The 20,403-nt window shown below is 39.8% G+C and overlaps 1 protein-coding gene across 7 annotated transcripts in view; it reads left to right on the top strand.

Annotated features, from left to right (window-relative positions):
- LOC106089613 (serine/arginine repetitive matrix protein 2) overlaps nucleotides 1-20,403 on the top strand; it is a 119,575-nt gene that overhangs the window by 83,761 nt on the left and 15,411 nt on the right. For 5 of the 7 annotated variants that reach the window (XM_059361168.1, XM_059361145.1, XM_059361160.1 and 2 more), the window contains one exon: nucleotides 19,966-20,032. In XM_059361168.1, the coding sequence (XP_059217151.1) occupies nucleotides 20,012-20,032 (21 nt within the window). In that variant the 5' untranslated portion in view covers nucleotides 19,966-20,011. Of the gene's footprint in view, nucleotides 1-18,834; nucleotides 18,927-18,973; nucleotides 19,062-19,965; nucleotides 20,033-20,403 lie in introns of those variants that run through there. The other 2 variants (XM_059361172.1, XM_059361164.1) reach the window with 2 other exon arrangements.

Raw genomic sequence — 20,403 nt, 5'->3', positions numbered from 1 at the left:
CTCTTTGGGGCGGACCCCCACCCCCAAAATTTTGTTTTTATGGAAAATTTTTCATAGAAAAATGTTAGAATTTTGTTTTAATTGGAAATTTTGTTGAAAAAAATTTTTTTTTGTCTGTTTGCGCTTTATTTTTTCGATCTTAAATCTCTTGTTGAGATTCCATTGCAGGGTATTGTCCGGCTCTAGACCATTTTGTTTAATACTTTTCTATTCAAAGAATAGCACAGCAAAACCATTTAAAAGTCAGCAAAAGTGTGGTGTTGCTAAAAACATTTGAGTGGCTATCGCCATTTCTGATCGACCATGAACCTTTTTTAGGGAAACTGTGTTTTGTTTAGAATTCTTTTTTTCAAAAATTTGTTTTTCTGGAAAATGTTGACAAAATTAGAATTTTTATTTTCTAAATATTAGTTTTTTTTTTATAAATATGAAAAATCCGCAATTACTTTTTGGGCAACCCAATATTTTGTTCAATTCTTAATTTTTTCAAAATTTATTATTTTTATAAAATTATTGTCGAATTTCCCTTTTACAAAAAAAAAAAAAAATACTAGTTTTGATAAATAACTTTCAATAACTTTTCATTTTCATAAATTAATTTTCGACTTTTTTCCCAATCCTTTAACCAACATGAATTCTGCATATGTGAATGTATGGCAAATTGTTCTCTATAAAATTGTAATGAAACACTTTGGTGTCCTTGAATGACACGTTCCGGCGATTTTGAGTATAATCCTCTATGTAAATTTGCCTTTAATAGCAAAAGTCTTTGCTAACGAAAGGAAGTTGTTTTGGGGCCAATTAGAAAAACCAAACATGCCAGTGAGTGCTCGCCTTAAGCCGATGCACTTCAATTTTGAAAAGCAGATGCAAAAGAATGCAGCCATAGTGATATGGTGTAGATGCGCATATGTCTGTGTATTGACTGAATACTTATGCTCATACATGGTAAGGGGCTTATGTGTGAGTGCAGATTCACAAAAAACAAATTCCTTCTCTTCTCTATACAACTTCATTCATTCACACACACACACACACGTATCAGCGTATACATCCATACCCTTGGAGATAACATAGTGTTTGCTTACGTATCTATGGTTGGGTTATGGCATGGCTTGGCATGGCTTGGTTGAAAGGACAAGTGCTGATGCAGTAGTAAAAGGTACGAGATGAGATGATTTCCCTTCATTGTGCTTGAGTGGAAGATGTCGATAATGTGAAATGACATTGCTGGTATTAAAAATTTAAATTGACAATGAGATAAACCTAACACAGGAGTTGCATACGCACACACACACACACACACATACAGACTTTTTACCCCTTTGGCAGGACACTAACATTATCATGTGTGTGTGTGTGTGTGTGTGTTCGGCTCAATAATCGCCAGTGTTTCGGTCGCTGTGTTGTTGATAGAGGAAAATGTTATTTTTAGATTTCAAGGAAAACAATAATGCCATAAAATCGCTTGCGGACATATCAGTCGAACTGTGGTGTGTCACGCACACACACACACAACTATGTGCCCACCATAAGTAGTGGGGAACGAAAGAAAGGATAAATGGTTGCAGTATGCTTTCAAGTTAAACAGCGGTTCCCTCATTGTTAGCGATAAAGAGAAAAACATTTAAATCGTTTTGTATCTACATGAGCAAACAATGATGGAAAATCTGATGACTAGAGAGAAGATTTGCCGCTTTCCTTGGCAATGCATAGCTATGGGAACACCTTCTTACTTTAACAAGAATTTCTAAGGACTGCAAACTGTGTAGGACAGAACTAAAAATTAGGATGTTTCTTTTTAAAGATTAATTTCATTTACTTGTAAAGGCTAGGAATTCCGCTTTTCACTTTCTTTACTGGAATATTGAATTTGAGGCGCACTTTCGTGTTCATCAAAAAGATTGCGAGCAAAATCCGTACTGTTAGAGGCAGTCAAAGAGGAAAAAAAATTGAGAAAGTTGGTAGATAAATACGCATGCATAGTATCCAGAAGAGAAAGTCGGGCGAAACATATATATGTATATATATTACAGCTATATCGAAGAACTCGTTCTTCGTGTTTCCATAGGCTTTGTCTCCTCTCTATTGAAGATGAAGATTGTGATCCTTGTGCACAAATTAACAAGGACAGATACACAGAGAGATACACGGTGAAAGAGGCAGGCGGACAGAGAAACAGACGGACAGACAGGCATACTTCAGGTACATTTACAATCAAACGGATGGAGCCGATCCGCAAGCTTTATCACCATACCTTCCTTATGGGTGCTACAAACACAAAGCACTAAGTTATAAGCAAAGCTATAAGTAATGCTACAGTGTAAAAATAGTCAATAGCACACTTGTGTCACCAGTATAGATTTCAGTAATTTACTAAAGAACCCTTCTCAGTGATGTTACTGACAATCGTTACTCAACAGCCATCAATGGCAATTAAACATTTCTCTGTAATAACGAAAACGGCTGTTAGCTACAAGTAAGCTTGTGTGTGGGTGTGTGTGTGTGTGTGTTTACAATTCAAGTAGTTGGCCACTAAGCATCTCACTGACACTGAAGTGTCATAAGTTTTCTGTGGTGATTGACATTATGCTTGTTAGGGTTGCTATTAATAAAATTAACAAACACATTTAAACATGACAACGATTCTAACATGCCAGCCTTCAAGAAGGGCCTGAGACACAAGTTCTACATTATCTGTCGCTTAGTTTTTGGTGGTGCGAGGGTGTAGGGGCAGTTGGGCATTGTGTGTGTGTGTGCTGTTTGGCTTGTTTCTGCGATGGTTCATTTATACATGCTCTTCGTAGGCAGTAGAAGCATCACCAGCATCATTGCCGTCGTCTTTGTCATCTTGGTAATGAACTTAAATTAACGATTTTACCGGTACGCCATTCATTGTTGACAGCCATGGAAGAAAGTGGGCTGGCCCATGGTGTTGTATTAAATTTGCGGCCGAAACTGAGTCTTGGTATATGGTTATCAGTATGGCAGATGCATGTATGTTTGCCCGAACGATGTACCCACTTACTTGCCTATTTTTATGCACACATTCCTACAATTAGTTCCTGCAGTCAAGGATATAATCATTAAATGACAGGAAACGTGTTCTATCATCCGTTGTAGGCATAAGTCTGTTAATTATTGTCGACTGTCGTTATGTCGTCCGCTCTCTTTCTTGGCAAAAGCCATTGCATATGGGGATGTAAGTTCAGGTTGCAAAATTAAATAATAAATCAAATGAATAAAAGCGTGAGGGTGACAGAGGAAAAAAGGAAATTACCTCAAAAGGATATATCTATGGACGTATCCGTTATTTATTGGTTAAAATCATTTTATTCTGGCAATTGAAGGTAGTTTGTCCAAATGACATATGGTGCGTATGATTTATGTAAATTGAAAAAAAAAAATACTGCGTATACTTACTATAACATCAAAAATGACACTCATACGCCACCTTGTTCTGAAAGAGATGGGCATCTCTCTTTAAGAGATGGGCATCTCTCTATAAGAGATGGGCATCTCTCTATAAGAGATGGGCATCTCGCTATAAGAGATGGGCAACAGCACACAACCGCTCATTAATTTCTACACCTGCGAGCATAGAATATTGGCACACGTATAGTGAAAGCAACTTCGTGAGCCTTCGTTCGGTCGGCGCATTGTTGTTGTTGTTTACATAGCATTATTGTTATGTTTACACTTTAGTTTCACATGCCATTAAGGTTCAGCGAAGATACTTCTCTCCTACCAATGAATGATAGCTCATATAATTTCTTGTTCAATGATAAAGGACCTTCTTTTTATACCCTCCACCATGGAATGGGGGCATACTAATTTAGTCATTCCGTTTGGAACTGCTCGAAATGTTGATCTCTGCGACCCTATAAAGTATAAATTCTTGATCGTCTTGACATTCTTAGTCGATCTGGTCTGCTGAAATCACCATAGCCATCGAACGAATGAAACTAACCACATAACATTTTGCATAGATACTTCTTATTGACTAAGGTTATTAGGGATTGCAATTGGGCCATATTGGTTTCGATTTGGAAATAGCCCCCATACAAACCCATTCATCAGTATGACTTCTTAGGCCCCTAGAGAGAGGCATATCTTACTTTACTTTAATTTAATTGGCTGTGACAGAACATTTGCCCCGATCTTCTGCGCTTATTCTAAAATCTTTGACACCAAGTTTCAAGGTGTCTCCCACCACTTGATCTTCCCATCGGGCTTTTGGTCGTGCCGTTTTGGCTTTACCACCGTGTTTACCTTCAAAAGACTTTTTTTCTTCGCCGATTCTGACGACATGACCTAGCCAACGCAGCCGTTGTATTTTGATACGTGTAAAGTGCAATTCTTATCTGATTGCGAGGAATTTTAACACCGTGACATATACCACGACCTCTAACATCCATGTCAAGTATAGTCTGAATCAGACCATAACCTGATATACATAGATGCCATCAAAACCAATCTCTCCTATTTTACATCTTTAGCCCCAAGAGGGCACACTTTTTATACTATTAGACAGAAGTTTTGCCCGCGGATTTCTGCTATGACCGCTTATACACAAACTAAGTATGGCCCGAATGGGTCACTTACTTGATACACAAATTTACCCATTAAAGGAAATGGGGTAAACTTACCATTGAGTGCAATCCAGTGCAAGTTTACACTCACTGATAAGGACTCGCCTTTTTATAGTCGAGTGCAAATGGCGTGCCACACTGCACCACCTCTGTGGGGAGACGTTTTTCCATGATAAAGCTCCCATATAAACCTATGAATCTCTTGTTTTGACTTCTTGAGCACTTACAGAAAGCAGCTGCTATCCATCGATTATTAGTTTCTGCCGATAAAGAGAAACCGTGCAAGGAACATGGCAATGGCGATCCATGGTGGGGGTATGTATAGGATTTGATGCGGCAGAACTTAGCATGTTTCAACTTGGACCGTACAAAGTGCACGGCGCATTATTAACTTGTCAATCAATCTCACTTGGCTTATGGCCCCCCCGTATTGTCCATTAGTCTTTTAAGTGTAGAGGCCAAAATTTGCAAAAGCTGCGAGGAAAAGTTAAAAATTTTCAACTTTGACGCTTGAAACCGAAAGTTACCCACTACCGAAGGATTTACACCCACTACCGAAGGATTAAGACATTCCATTTCCAACACATCGAAATATCCATATCCGATCCTAAAAATTATATTTATTTTTGATCGCCGTAAAAATCTAAGACGATCTAGCCATTTCCGTCCGTCTGTCCGCCAGTCTGTTGAAATCACGCTACAGTCTTAAAAATAAAAAGGTATTGAGCTGAACCTTTGCACAGATCTTTTTTGTCCATAGGCAGGTTATTTATTATCCGATTTTCCTCAAATTTGGGACAGTGAGTTGTATTAGGCCACTCGACATCCTTCCCCAATTTGGCCTAGATCGGTTCAGATTTGGATATAGCTGTCATATAGGCCGATCTCTCGATTTAAGGTCTTGGGCCCATAAAAGGCGCATTTATTGTCCAATTTTCCTCAAATTTGGGGCGATGAGTTGTGTTGGGGCCTTCGACATCCTTCTTCAATTTGGCCTAGATCGGTTCAGATTTGGATATAGCTGTCATATAGGCCGATCTCTCGATTTAAGGTCTTGGGCCCATAAAAGGCGCATTTATTGTCCAATTTTCCTCAAATTTGGGGCGATGAGTTGTGTTAGAGCCTCCGATATCCTTCTTCAATTTGACTCATATCGGTCCAGATTTGAATATAGCTGCCATATAGACCGATCTCTCGATTTAAGGTCTTGGGCCCATAAAAGGCGCATTTATTGACCGATGTCGCCGAAATTTGGGACAATGAGTTGTGTTGGGGCCTTGGACATCCTTCTTTAATTTGGCCTAGATCGGTTCAGATTTGAATATAGCTGCCATATAGACCGATCTCTCGATTTAAGGTCTTGGGCCCATAAAACGCGCATTTATTGACCGATGTCGCCGATATTTGAAACAATGAGTTGTGTTAGAGTCTTTAACATCCTTCTTTAATTTGGTCCAGATCGGTTCAGATTTGGATATAGCTGTCATATAGACCGATCTCTCGATTAAAGGTCTTGGGCCCATGAAAGGCGCATTTATTGACCGATTTTCCTCAAATTTGGGACAATGAGTTGTGTTAGAGCCTCCGACATCCTTCTTTAATTTGTCCTAGATCGGTCCAGATTTGAATATAGCTGCCATATAGATCGATGTCTCGATTTAAGGTCTTGGGCCCATAAATGGCGCATTAATAATGCAATTTCGCTGAAATTTGACCCAGTGACTTATGTTAGGCGTTTCGACATCCGTGTTGTATTTGGTTCACATCGGTCTTGTTGTACAAAATTGAACAATGACTTGTACTTATTAGACCACTAAATGTCAGTGCCGAATTTGGTCCAAATCATACCACATTTCGATAGTGCTGCTATGGGGGCATCATCACCACATTATGACTTAAGGTGGTTTCCATATATACCCGAGCTGGTGGATATCCAAAGTTTGGCCGGGCCGAACTTAACGCCTTGTTAACATTTGTTTGCAGAGTTGCGTTTTCCAAGGCGATGCTCCTCGACGCGCTCATTCTGTTTAGGCCTTAAGAACATCATATTGGGTTGCCCAAAAAGTAATTGCGGATTTTTCATATAGTCGGCGTTGACAAATTTTTTCACAGCTTGTGACTCTGTAATTGCATTCTTTCTTCTGTCAGTTATCAGCTGTTACTTTTAGCTTGCTTTAGAAAAAAAGTGTAAAAAAAGTATATTTGATTGAAGTTCATTCTAAGTTTTATTAAAAATGCATTTATCGTACTTTCTTTTAAAAAATCCGCAATTACTTTTTGGGCAACCCATATCTTTGACTTTTTTATATTTTCCTTTTCATTCTTGATGCTGTGGTATGTATATAAGTGTGGTTTCTCTCTTGAGGTATTTCTCCCTTCCACTAATTCCAACCACATGTGATGAAGACTAATAGACCCAACCAACTACCTGCAGACAAAACAGAAATAATTTTCACAAATTCATTGATGATGAAAAGATTATTTGTCTGTCTGTCGAACAGTCACACAAGCCACACAGCAGGAATAAAATGAAATGAACAAACTTGCGCTGTGGTTTAGTTTAGTACTGGGTAGACAAGCTGTTAAGGGTAAAAATGAAACGCAAAAATATTTCCAGTGCAAGTCGGTGAGATGCAAATCTGCCCAAACAATACGAGAAAAAAGTGAAAATTTAAAAATGAAATTTGCAAAACATGTGAGGACATAAAAGTCAAATAAAATTTGTAACGATTTGTAATTGTTTTTAATTTTACTATGCCATTCACAAGTGGCCACACTTATTTATGAAATACACATCATGGCTATCCTGACGACCGATGTTACATAAGCCTGCCTTGGTAATTTATCCAGAACTTCGTTGTCCTGCACAGATGTCAGCTTCATACAAATTTCATTGCCCTGCCCTATACAGTACTAAACTAAAACATGGCTATTAACTAGGTAACTCATATTCGTTGGGGTTCTAAGCAAAAGCATTGCGATTCTCGAAACATATGCACGATGCTATGTTCATATAAGCCTTACTATATATCTATCTATCGGCAGCTAGATAATATGCTGGCATGTTTGTTGTCTGTTCTGCTCCTTTGCTGTGCCATTGAAAAAGCAAAAGAATGCTCTCCAAATGAGAAGAAAAGCAAATAAAACGTGACGAATGCGAATTCACTCACCCACACGCACACACACACACACACACATACATAAACAAACCGAATGTTTCCAAATTGAGATACATTTGAAACGTTTGTTAGGTTTGCCAGGAAAAGGTTTTTTTTCATGTTTTTTAACTAAACTAAACTAAAAACGACTCCCTTATCATTCATGGTTTTTGGGTCTGCTTCATGTTAGTGATTCATTCTTCGATGTAAAGAAAAACCACATCATTGATTTTTCTTTTTATTATCACTTTTTTAACGGTCCATTGAGCAATTTTCCAACACATTTATCGCGGTGCTTATAGCAAAATGGGCATAATTTGAAACCAGCTCTGAACACCCCCGGAGATAGTTTATTGCTGTTATGCAACTGAATGATGTTCGAACTCAATCAATAATTCTTAACATGAAATATAATAAAAAAAGAGCTATAGAAACCACGACAATGTGGTTGTTCCGAGAAATAGAGCGCTTAAAATTAAAGAAATTGACAATGACGAGTCTAAAAATGGGTTTAATTTTTTAACCACTACAGTTAAAACACAGCAAAAATTAAAAAAAAAATTGGTTTCAATCATGAAATTAATTGATCCAATTAACTTTTTATTCGAAACTGCTTCAATCACAAACATGATAATGTCAATAAGAGTTTTTGAAAAAAAGGTGATTGAAAAAAATTTCAATTAAAAAAATGCCTCTGAATGAAAATTTTTGAATTTCCAATTAATTTTTTGATTGATACAATTAAAGCAAGTAAAAGCGTGCTAAGTTCGGCCGGGCCGAATCTTATATACCCTCCACCATGGATCGCATTTGTCGCGTTCTTTTCCCCGCATCTCTTCTTAGGCAAAAAAGGATATAAGAAAAGATTTGCTCTGTGGTCCGGTTTGGACCACAATTAAATTATATGTTGGAGACCTGTGTAAAATGTCAGCCTATTCGAATAAGAATTGCGCCCTTTGGGGGCTTAAGAAGTAAATTAGAGAGATCGGTTTATATGGGAGCTGTATCGGGCTATGGACCGATTCAGACCACAATAAACACGTATGTTGATGGTCATAAGAGGATCAGTCGTACAAAATTTCAGGCAAATCGGATAATAATTGCGACCTCTAGAGGCTCAAGAGGTCAAGATCCCAAATCGATTTATATGACAGCTATATCAGGTTATGAACCGATTTGAACCATACTTAGCACAGTTGTTCAAAGTAAGAATAAAATACTTCATGCAAAATTTCAGCCAAATCGGATGGGAATTGCGCCCTCTAGAGGCTCAAGAAGTCAAGACCCAAGATCGGTTTATATGACAGCTATACCAGATTATGGACCGATTTGAACCATATTTAGCACAGTTGTCGGATATCATAAAAAAATACTACGTACAAAAATTCATTCAAATCGGATAAGAATTGCGCCCTCTAGAGGCTCAAGAAGTCAAGACCCAAGGTCGGTTTATATGGCAGCTATATCAGGTTACGAATCGATTTGAACCATACTTGGAACAGTTATTGGATATCATAAGAAAAACGTCGTGCAAAATTTCATTACAATCGGATAATAATTGCGCACTCTAGAGGATCAAGAAGTCAAGACCCAAGATCGGTTTATATGGCAGCTATATCAGGTTATTGACCGATTTGAACCATAATTGGCAAAATTGTGGGAGATCATAACAAACCACGTCGTGCAAAATTTCAGTCCAATCGGATAATAATTGCGCACTCTAGAGGGTCAAGAAGTCAAGACCCATGATCGGTTTATATATGTCAGCTATATCAGGTTATGGACCGATTTGAACCTTATTTGACGCATTTGTTAAGGGTAAGAATAAAATACTTCATACAAAATTTCAGCCAAATCGGATAAGAATTGCGCACTCTAGAGGCTCAAGAAGTCAAGACCCAAGATCGGTTTATATGGCAGCTATAAAAACAGGAATAAAAACAGAGCTGTCTTAGAAAAATTCTAGATGTTGCTACGAAAGAAGTAGGGGTGTATTTCAATTCGAAAGCACGGTTGCCCGAAGACTTGGAAGGTCGGTTTGACTAGCGGGCACAATCTTACAGTGGGCTACTGGGGTTCGACAACCGATAATGGTTAGAGGGTACTTTAACCATATTGCTTGACTAAGAGGCACACCCTAATATACGGCCCTATTCGGGTTTTAGTTTTGGACACGACGAGGCGGTGGTAAACAATGAGATTCGGGTGCCGGGAGCAGATGAGTGCCAAGGAGGCACACTCCAATAGACGGCTCGTCATACTGATTGATGGCTAGGGGGCACAACCTAATACATGCCACTAATCGGGTTAACTGGTGCTCGCGACACGAGGATGCGTAAGATCACACCGTTGCTTAGCTATATATTCGGGCACAGTAAGCAGAAGAAGACGCACCCTAATGCGGTTTGGTAGCTAGGAGGCACACCCTAATACACGGTCATGTTCGCGTCCGCTGGGGTGACGGCACGAAGAGGCGAGAGGGCGGGCTTTCGAGCTCGGTGGCAAGGGGGCGGCAAGGAGGAACACCCCAATATACAGCGCAATACGCAGGTTGATGACTAGCAAGCACACCCTAATGTACGGTCTTGTTCGGGTTCACTGGAGAAACGGTACGAAGAGGCGAGAGGACACTCCTCCTTTTCCTGAGAGCCACCGCAGCGTAGAGATTAGCATGTACTCCTATGACTCTAAGCGCCTTTGTGGAATTCTGACACCAACATCAGAAACATTTTTCAGCGGTGGTTACTCCCTCCTGATGCAGGCAACATGTGTGAGGAACTATGTGTCTCACTGCGGCGCGCAGTTTGAACGAACTCGCCTATAAAAAGGAGGTGCCTTGTCATTGAGCTTTGAGAGATGTGTGAGAACTTTTCTCCTGTTCCTTAATGAAAAGTTCAGGGGCAGACGACCAAAATATGATACAGATCAGACTACATTTAGATATAGCTGTCATATAGACCGATCTTCTAATTAAGCGGTTCATAAAAAGCGGATTTAATGCGTGATTTTGCTGAAACTGTGACGAACTTTAGGGGCCTACCAAAAGGCCTTGAAATTTCGGGCATGATTTCAGCTCTGCAAATGTAAATGCAAATTTGCCCATGAACATTCAATTAGGTAGCAGGGGCAAACTTCTCACAAACCAATGAGTGCTGTCCCACTCAATTTTAAGCTCAATGTTAAGGGAGCTTCTTTTTACAGCGGAGTCCGAACGGCGTGCTGCAGAGCGACACCACTTTGGTGAAAAGTTTTTACACGGCAAAGTACCTCAAAAATATCGCCAGCACTAAGAGGGGAAAACCATCATAGAAAAATTTTCTGATGTTCCTGCCAGTATTCGAAGCCAGGCATTCAGCATCATAGGCGCACATGCAAATAGAGCCTAAGCTCAATCCATTTCAAATTTCGAAGAGTTATAAGTTCTCAAATGGTTTTCGTTAGGTAGGGACACAATATCAGACATGAACCGAATTTGGGGGAGTGGCTTTAAAAATGTTGAGGCGACTAAACACTTCAACACTCATGCAGTAGAAAGGCTCCATTCGGATATTCTTGTGCGGGCAGATTTTTCCCAATTAAAACATTATCAAATGTTGTCGTTTTATCATCCCCGTTCCTTAAGCAACGTTTTTTAAAATTCTTTTTTCAATTGATATTCTTCGCCTTGAATGTCCTATAACTGATTCGAATCGTAATAAATTGTTGTGCAATAGAGCGTATACTTTATTTTAAATGCCTTAAAAAATATATTCCACCTTTTTTATTTGAGCATATACTTTATTTGAATTACATAAATGAAAGTCAAGTAAATCAGCTCCCACTAACGTTTTCATAAAATTGGTTGCCACGTAATGTTAGGCATGAAATAATAGATTTACCAAATACGTATTTACTTTATTTTCCAAATTATTTCCCTATTGGCTTTCAGTGCGTATGATTTATTTAATTTAAAGATCTCTATGGGTCATACGCCATGTATCTCAGGTCCATAGAGCGTATACTTATTTAAATTATTAAAAAAAAAAATCCCTAAAGTTTATTTTTGAAACAATAAACAGATGTTTTCCATAGTTTCCGAATTACAAAGCTTAAAACAAAATTGGTCCATAATCTACGATATTTCAAAGTAATTAAACTGTCAAATTTTTTGGTTTTAAAGATTTTTTTTTTTGGCTGCCTTCATCTGTCTGTACTCTGCCTACATCATTTAAGAATCAACTTGGGACCATTTTCCATTTTGATTTTTTTTTCTTTCAAGATAATATGGGGGGGTGTTGTGTAAATTTCCCAAACTCATATGGTCTCGGCCACAATATTTGTACTTTCTCCGCAATATGTTGTGCATGAGGGTCTATTAGAAGTATTTCCATAAGCAAAATCGAGTGTACTCACAATAATGAAAACAAAACAAATTGTTCAAGGAAACTCGGTTACTCATTTGATATTCGCTGTCATTGCACGTATGAGTGACATTAAGCCCATTAACATAAATAAAGTAGGCGAATAGGTATTGTGCGGCGCGACTTCTGCCGCACATCGAACTGCGTGGAAGGGAAAAAAGAAGTGTGTCTCTGTTGAATATTCAAAGCGAACTCTGGCGGTCGTTTAAGTTCTATATTGGGCTAACATTTTGACACCGGGATCTCTAAAATGTGGAAGACTCCTGTTAAACATCGAAGAGCGCGTCAAAGAAAAAAACTGTTTCACATGATGGTTAGGAAAGAGGACATTTTATTTAACATAGCAATACGACTGTGCGTATGTCGATTAACGTGCATGCACGCTCACGAGGCGAAAATTTTACTCACGAAGCAGTCACGAGGAAATCACGATTCTCGAGGCACTGACGAAAAAATCACGATCTAGCCATGTCCGTCCGTCTGCCTGTTGAAATCACGCTACAGTCTTTAAAAATAGAGATATTGAGCTGAACACAGATTTTTTTTGTCCATAAGCAGGTTAAGTTTGAAGATGGGCTATATCGGACCACATCTTGATATAGCCCCGATATAGACCGATCCTCCAATTTAGGGTCTTAGGCCCATAAAAGCCACATTTATTATCCGATTTCGCTGAAATTTGGCACAGTGAGTTGTGTTAGGCCCTTCAACATCCTTTGTCAATTTGGCCCAGATCGGTCTAGATTTGGATATAGCTGCCATATAGACCGATCCTCAGATTTAGGGTCTTAGGCCCATAAAAGTCACATTTATTATCCGATTTCGCTGAAATTTGGGACAGTGAGTTATGTTAAGCCCTTCGACATCCTTCGTCAATTTGGCCCAGATCGGGTCAGATTTGGATATAGCTGCCATGTAGACCGATCCTCCGATTTAGGGTCTTAGGCCCATAAAAGCCACATTTATTATCCGATTTCGCTGAAATTTGGACAGTGCGTTATGTTAGGCCCTTCCAGATCGGTGTAGATTTGGATATAGCTGCCACATAGACCGCTCCTCAGATTTGGAGTCTTAGGCCCATAAAAGCCACATTTATTATCCGATATTGCTGATATTTAGGACAGTGCGTTGTGTTCGGTTGACATCATCAGGATAGACCTCGAGCTTAATTCTTCATTTAAAAAGTTACCAATAAAAGGTCGAATAAAACTAATTAATTTTTTTCATTATTTCATTGAAATTTACAACAAATTTAGTGAAAAAGGAAAAAATTTTTTAGAAAGCTTTGAAAATGTATTGTATTTCTGCATAGAGCTAAATTTTTATTGGCTACCATTTTTTACAGATAAAATTGTATGAATAATATCTGCGCCCAGATCTATTTGCCTCAACTGGTGTCTTTTCCTGGGAGAACTCATCCTTTCCACAGCATGATTTTCTTAAATATATATGTAAATTTTAATTAAAAAAAACAAAACATTTCCCCTCCCCCACGTCCTTTTGAAGTCTGAAAATGTACAAAACTTTATTTCGCATAAAATTTTAATATTCAATTTAAACTTTAAATGGCTTGCCTGCCTTGTAAGGGACAAAATTTCTGCTTTATATAATTTTCTAAATAATTCAATCTCTTCCAAGCCTCTCCCTCTCTCTCTCTCTCTCTCTCTCTCTCTCTCCCCCACTTTCTCTGTCACTTTGTTGAAAGTTTCTTGCCCACGTACATGCAACTTGGACTAATAAAAATGCATCTCTCCATACACCATACAAACTAAAATGATTAGGAATGGCCTTCAGGGATGCTCTCTCACTCAATGTTTGTGCTTAACCCTGAGAGGAGTTGTTGATGGTGGGGGGATTTTCTCCACGTTGTTGTTGACATTCTACCTAACAAATAAAATCACGGTCATGTTGATGGCTAAGACAAAGCCAAAGACACAAAGCAAAAGTCATCTCAACAAACACTCAACACACTGACACACATTGAATACCCCAAGCCCTTGGGTTGGAGGGAGATGAGACACAACCCATACCCAAACACACTCACACTCACACCTTTGTAGACTACACCGTATGGCTGGCATCACGGAAGCTAAGACAAACAAAATTTTACAACTTATGCTGCCATTAAAGGCAAACTCTTGGCTACTCATCCTTTGGTCTCTATGCCCGACAGCAATAAAGGCGGCCAAAACCCATTCATTTTCCAACGACAAGGTCCACTAGAGAGAGAGAGAGATTTTAGACAGGTAGGCTTTTTCTTCTTCTTGTAGTAGATATGGTAGTTGTGACTTTGCTTGCAGTTGGTCTAGAACGAATGCAGTCGTAGGCAAAGAAGAACATTTAAATTCACGACATACTTATGTCGCCAAAGAAGAAAAAGAGTGGCTAGCAGTTTTTGTAGTCTTTTCAATTACTTGCCAGCCTACATACGAGTTCAGAGCAGAATGCACAGCATGCCATGCCCCAGAGGAAATGCTTTTCATTTGTATTTATTTAAAATAATTGCCAAGACATTAACAAATGAGTTTTCTTGTCTTTTTTCGGGGGTAAAAAATTTCAAAAAATAAAGGAGATAAAAACTGAAAGGGTGATTTTTAGGTATGTGGTTGTAGGACTTTATTGTGTTCTATCTTTCGTCTGCTTGATTCTGTTGAGTGGCAAGGCCCAGGAACTCTGCGACTAAGATGGTCGAGTGGGTGTAGCCGGGCAGTTAAACAGGTGACGTGTATCGTGCGGTCCCTGGTTACAATCGGGACATACGTCTTGCACGTCGGCATCAATCCTTGCTCTGTAGGAGTTGAGGCGGCTGCATCTGCCGGAACGTAATTGAGCCAGAACTACTCTGGTTTGCTGGGGGAGGTCAATTTCTTCAGGTGCAATGAGAGGCGGTCGTTCACCAAGGACTGCATTCACACGGTAGCCATTCACCGCATCTGCTACCGTGTCTGCATGAATGTTGTCTAAACCTGCTGGATATGCCGCTTGATCTAGAGCTTCTCTCTCTTGTAGCGCTGAACCTCACGCTCTAGATCATGTAGGATATCTAGGTGGATATTTATATATCAGGTGGATATTTATCCACAAGATGATGATTTGGATGGTCTCTGCGATAACAGCCCAAAAGGTAGTAAGGATAGTAGTAAGGTACTCAACTCCAGGTGAATCCAGATTCTTCAACATCAATGTAGAGATTTCGTCGGGGCCCAACGCCTTAGATGATTTGGCGTCACGGATGACATTCGTAGCTTCGCCCACTGTAAATTGTGATATCTGTTCATCGGCATGGAGACCACGAATACGGCGAATGGCTCTCCTCCTTGCCCTGTCTCTCTCGGGATGCACAATGAATTGACGGTTGAACAACCTGGCACATCTCTTCGGATCTGTCACGGTTATTTCGCCAAAAGTGACTGATGTCCTATCATCCCGTCTACCGGGGTTCGAGAGTGACTAAACAGTAGACCACAGTTTGCCTACACCGGTGCCTAAGTTACATTGCTCCAAGTGTTCCAGCCAGTGGGGTCCATAGCACGAATCCCATCACGCTCGACTGCGAGTACCACTGCTTGCTCCGGGAATTGGGTTATTCGACCGGCTGGTATAAAGCGAGCGACTGCTGTGTTAATGATGTCTCGAAATTTCCTCTCGGCCACTTGCACATCCGAGGGAGGTGTCAGTTCACTGAAGCGGCGATTGGTATACTCTCCGAAGCCAGCCCAATCGGCCTTCTTATGATTGATAAACGTCCGGCACTCAGAGTTTATGAAGTCGGGTGGTCGGTCGATGGTGAAAATTATGGGGAGGCGGTCTGACCCCAAAGAGATGACGGCTTGCTAGGATACGTCATTCAGGAGATCAGGGAATGCAATGGAGATGTCGGGCGAACTGCTGCACCTCCTCGTAATTCTAGTGGGGGCATCCTCATGCACCGTGCAAAATGTGGAGCTTTTGATCAGCCCTGCCATAGCTATGCCACGCTGATCGTTACCTAGGGGAGAATGCCATGAAGTGTGATGCGCATTAAAGACCCCTAGATCCAGACGATTATGGCCAGATAGCAACCCACTTATGTCGGGGTTGTAAGCCTGGCCATTAATCGGGACACAGCTACCAACCGGCGGTATGTACACGTTGTATATCTCTATCTCGGCAGTACCAGACATGACTGCTATCCCCATACATTCCATGTATGGGTCACTAGCGTCAAGCGCAGGCGAGATAGGTTCATACTGCACGGAATGGTGTATTACGAAGGTCAATCCCCCACCTCCATTCCTTGAGCGATCCTTACGTAGCACATTGTATCCATGACAACTGTGCAAGCTGTGGGTGTTGGTCAGCTTTGTCTCCTGGATCGCTGCGAACAATATGCTCTTCCGACTCATGAAATTCACAATGTCATCAGTCCTGCCACGGAGTCTGTTGCAGTTTAGCTGCAAAAACGATACACTTCCCGGCACTGGCCTGGCAATATTTTGGCTGGGATGCCGCCGTTGCGTATATTGCCGCATAGGAGAGGTCGGGGGGGTCACATAGTCCGACGACGAGGACGCCGAAGGCGACGACGACGACGCTTGTGACCCACTGCTGGCTACGTTCGCACAGCACCTTGCGACATAACCAGTATGACTATACTCCCGCAGTGAAGTGAGGCCAGAGCAAGATCGGAAATGTACCCACTCCATGCACCGGTTACACCTCACCGACACCGACCGATGATGGAGGCGATTCTGGCAAACCGAACATAACCAGGGTCCGGGGTTCTGTTCAATCCCGGCACGGACCAGAAGCGTGCGGAGAAGGCACTTCGGGATGTGCCTCTCCCATGACGAAAGAAAAAGACGAACACGTACACTGAGGCGGCCGTCCTTGCCAATGAGGGTTCCATCGGGTCAATCCGGTGCGTACAACCGGCTGCCATGGGATTGTGGATATGGTGTAAAGGCCTATTTGTTGGGAAAAGTAGGCAAAATTAGTTAAAAAGCGTTAAATTGTGTAACGACAAACTACCTCTGGGTGGGGAACAGCTAACCAGAGGCAAGGTTTGTCACAGAAATCCATATGATCAGGGCAGTCCCTGATGTTCGGGCACGGTAGGTAGAAGAAGTCACACTCGAATATACAGTACGATTCGTGGTTTGGTGGCTAGGTGATACACCCTAATACAAGGTCCTGAATCGGGTTCACCGAATATGATGACTCGAGGGCAAGAAGGACATAAAACGGGGTTTCGGGCACGGTGGCAAGGAGGTACACCCTACTATACGGCTCAATACGCTGTTTGGTGGCTAGAAGGCACACTCAATTTAATTTTGGCGTAAACATCATTCAAAACTTATATCAACTTGTGATAGTAATTTCTATTGAAATCATTTCAATTAACTTTCTTTGAAATTCAAGCTTACATAGAAAATTTCAGTATAATATTTTGTTATGTTTCATCTGGTGTTCATGACCTAGAAGTTTTTACATTCATCCCAAACTATTCCATGTCATACATGTGTCTATGACCATGGCTCTAATGAAATTTTATCCTCATTCTAGTGGCGCCTGGTCTCTACCATAGCGCCTCTGCAAAATCCGTCTGCTTTTGCCACTGCATTGCATGGCTACGAACGTGAAATGAATGTAGACGAACCAGGCAAAAGCTTGCAAAGTTCGGCCGAGCCGAATCTTATATACCCTTCACCATGGATCTCATTTTTTTGGATTATTTTTTTTTTTTTCAAATATATATGAGCTATATGAACTTATTCATCGATGTGGACAGTACTTGTCATGCAGTACAAATCATAGAAAAATCACCTCGAAAATTTCAGACAAATTGAATAATAATTACGCCCTCAAGAGGCCCAAAAAGTCAAAGTGGGAGATCGGTTTATATGGCAGCTATAACTGGTAAAGACCGATTTAAATCATACTTGGCACAGTTGTTGGAAGTCATACCAAAACGACATATGCAAAATTTCAGCCCAATGGGATAAGAATTGCGCTGTCTAGGACTCAAGAAGTCAAATCAGGAGATCGGCAGCTATATCAGTATATGGACTGATTAAGACCACACAGTTATTGGAAGTCATACCAATTTCAGCCAAATCGTGTAAAAATTGCGCCTTCTAAAAGCTCAAGAATTATAATCTGGAGATTGGTGTAAATGGCGGCTATATCAGGTTATAGACACATTTAGACCATACTTAGCACAGTTGCGGGAAGTCATAACAAAACGCTTCATGCAAAATTTCAGTCAAATCGGATAAGAACTGCGCCCTCTAGAAGCTGAAGAAGTCAAGACCCCAGATGGGATTATATGGCAGCTTTATCAAAACATGGATCGATTTGGCCCATTTACAATCCCAACCGCCCTACACTAATAAAAAATATTTGTGCAAAATCTCAAGCGCCTAGCTTTACTCCTTTGAAAGTTACCGTGATTTTGACAGACAGACAGATGGACAGACGGACGGACATGGCTAGATCGACTTAAAATGTCATCACGATATGGGCTCTTAGACGAATATTTCGAGATGTTACAAACAGAATGACGAAATTAGTATTCCCCCATACTATGGTAGAGGGTATAAAAATAAAAACAAAACAAAATAAATCCCCCAAACCATATGTTCAAACATTGGCTGGATATTTTTTGTGTGTTTCATTCAGTCTTTCGTTGGTATTCAATGTCAAATAAGCCTAAAACTAGGCAATATAATAATAAAAAAAAAGCTAACAAGCTCATAAGTATTTGAGTCAACAACAAACTGTTGCTGTCAACTGTTGTGAGTTGGGAGTCTAATGCATGCAAAAAATACTCACTATGGCAAAAGCAACAACAACAACACCTCTTTAAGCAAAGCATTGTCCCCAGCAATAACAAAAACAAAATGCATTTTCTGGGCCAACAAATATTCAAAGTAACATTATCCTAGTCAAAAGCCCCTAAAAGTATGCAAAGCAATACAACAAAATGCTAAACTTGTGCTTTGTTGTTTGTTCTTTCTCTAAGAGCTCAGTTTGTTTGTTTTGTTTAAGGGAAATAAAAGAAAAAAGCTTTCTTAGCATTTTAATCTGTGTAAAAGATGATGACGACAATGATGACATCGACAACAGCAACAACCAAAACATGAGAAATGCAAACTTGATGACCTATGACTTTCACTAACACTATTGGCATAGAAAATATTGCAAATATTGATTCCTTGATCCAGTCTTAGGCAAGTCAAAGCCAAATCATTGCCAAAAATGTGTACGTGATAAGGAGATCCAAAAGTAAAGACAACAATAATGTCCTAAAACAAATATGCCTGTGTTATTACCTACGATAAGACTTTAGGGTTCGGGTGTTGGTATTAAAAGAAAGATATTTTTCATTGTAGCCAAAAGAAAGGCCTCTGTTATTGTAAAGTAAATTTCTCAAATATTTTTTCATGAATGCAAAGAAACAGAAAGTGTTGCCTTTTTCCTACCAGTTATTATTTATAAAATGTATAAGAAAAGACAACTTCTTATGCAAAAGAAGAATCATAGTTGTTTGAGGTTAAAAAAAAAAACATCCACGACCAGTATAACGAGATTTTGTGCTTCGTTATATTCTTTCATAGGAATTCGCTCTTCAAACTTTAAATAATATTTTTGTTTCTTCCCTCTACATTCGCATAGCCACATTGGAAGTTTCTGAAGCATACTTTAGGGGTTTTCTTTTGTTCTTTAAGTAATGCCTACTTTTGGGGCAACCAAACTATAATTCCATTACATTTTCAAAACTTTACTCACAGTTACATTTCAAGTTTATTGTTTTTTTTTCTTGTCTTTTTTCAGATTTTCCTTAACCATTGCCTAGTCAAAATTTTAATGATACAACAAGATGGGAAATGGTATGAACAAGGTAGGTCTTTTTACTATTTCTTGTCATATATACGGAATTGTGTATACATGTGGGTGGGGTGTAATATATAGGGGACTATTTTTGATTTACATACATGCATATTAAATAAAATGTATGTTGTAGTGATGTCAGCATTTGAGACATACAAACTCGTCTAATACAAACAGATAGCAAACTACAAGGATTAAATTATAATGGCAAATAAATGTTTTAATTCTTCTATAACGGCTGAACCCATTTTCTTGAACTGTTCCCAGAATGTGTGGAATGGACCCATTTCGGAAACGGGGTATATAATTTTGCAATATCTGAAGGGGGGCGGTCATAGACGTGTTTCGAAGCACCGTGATCGTATTTTTGGAGCATTTCTT

This window comes from Stomoxys calcitrans, chromosome 1 (genome assembly GCF_963082655.1).
Source record: "Stomoxys calcitrans chromosome 1, idStoCalc2.1, whole genome shotgun sequence".
In the NCBI taxonomy this organism is placed as follows: domain Eukaryota; kingdom Metazoa; phylum Arthropoda; class Insecta; order Diptera; family Muscidae; genus Stomoxys; species Stomoxys calcitrans.
Note: the sequence above shows the minus strand (reverse complement) of the source record. Positions and strands in the feature narration are given on the sequence as shown.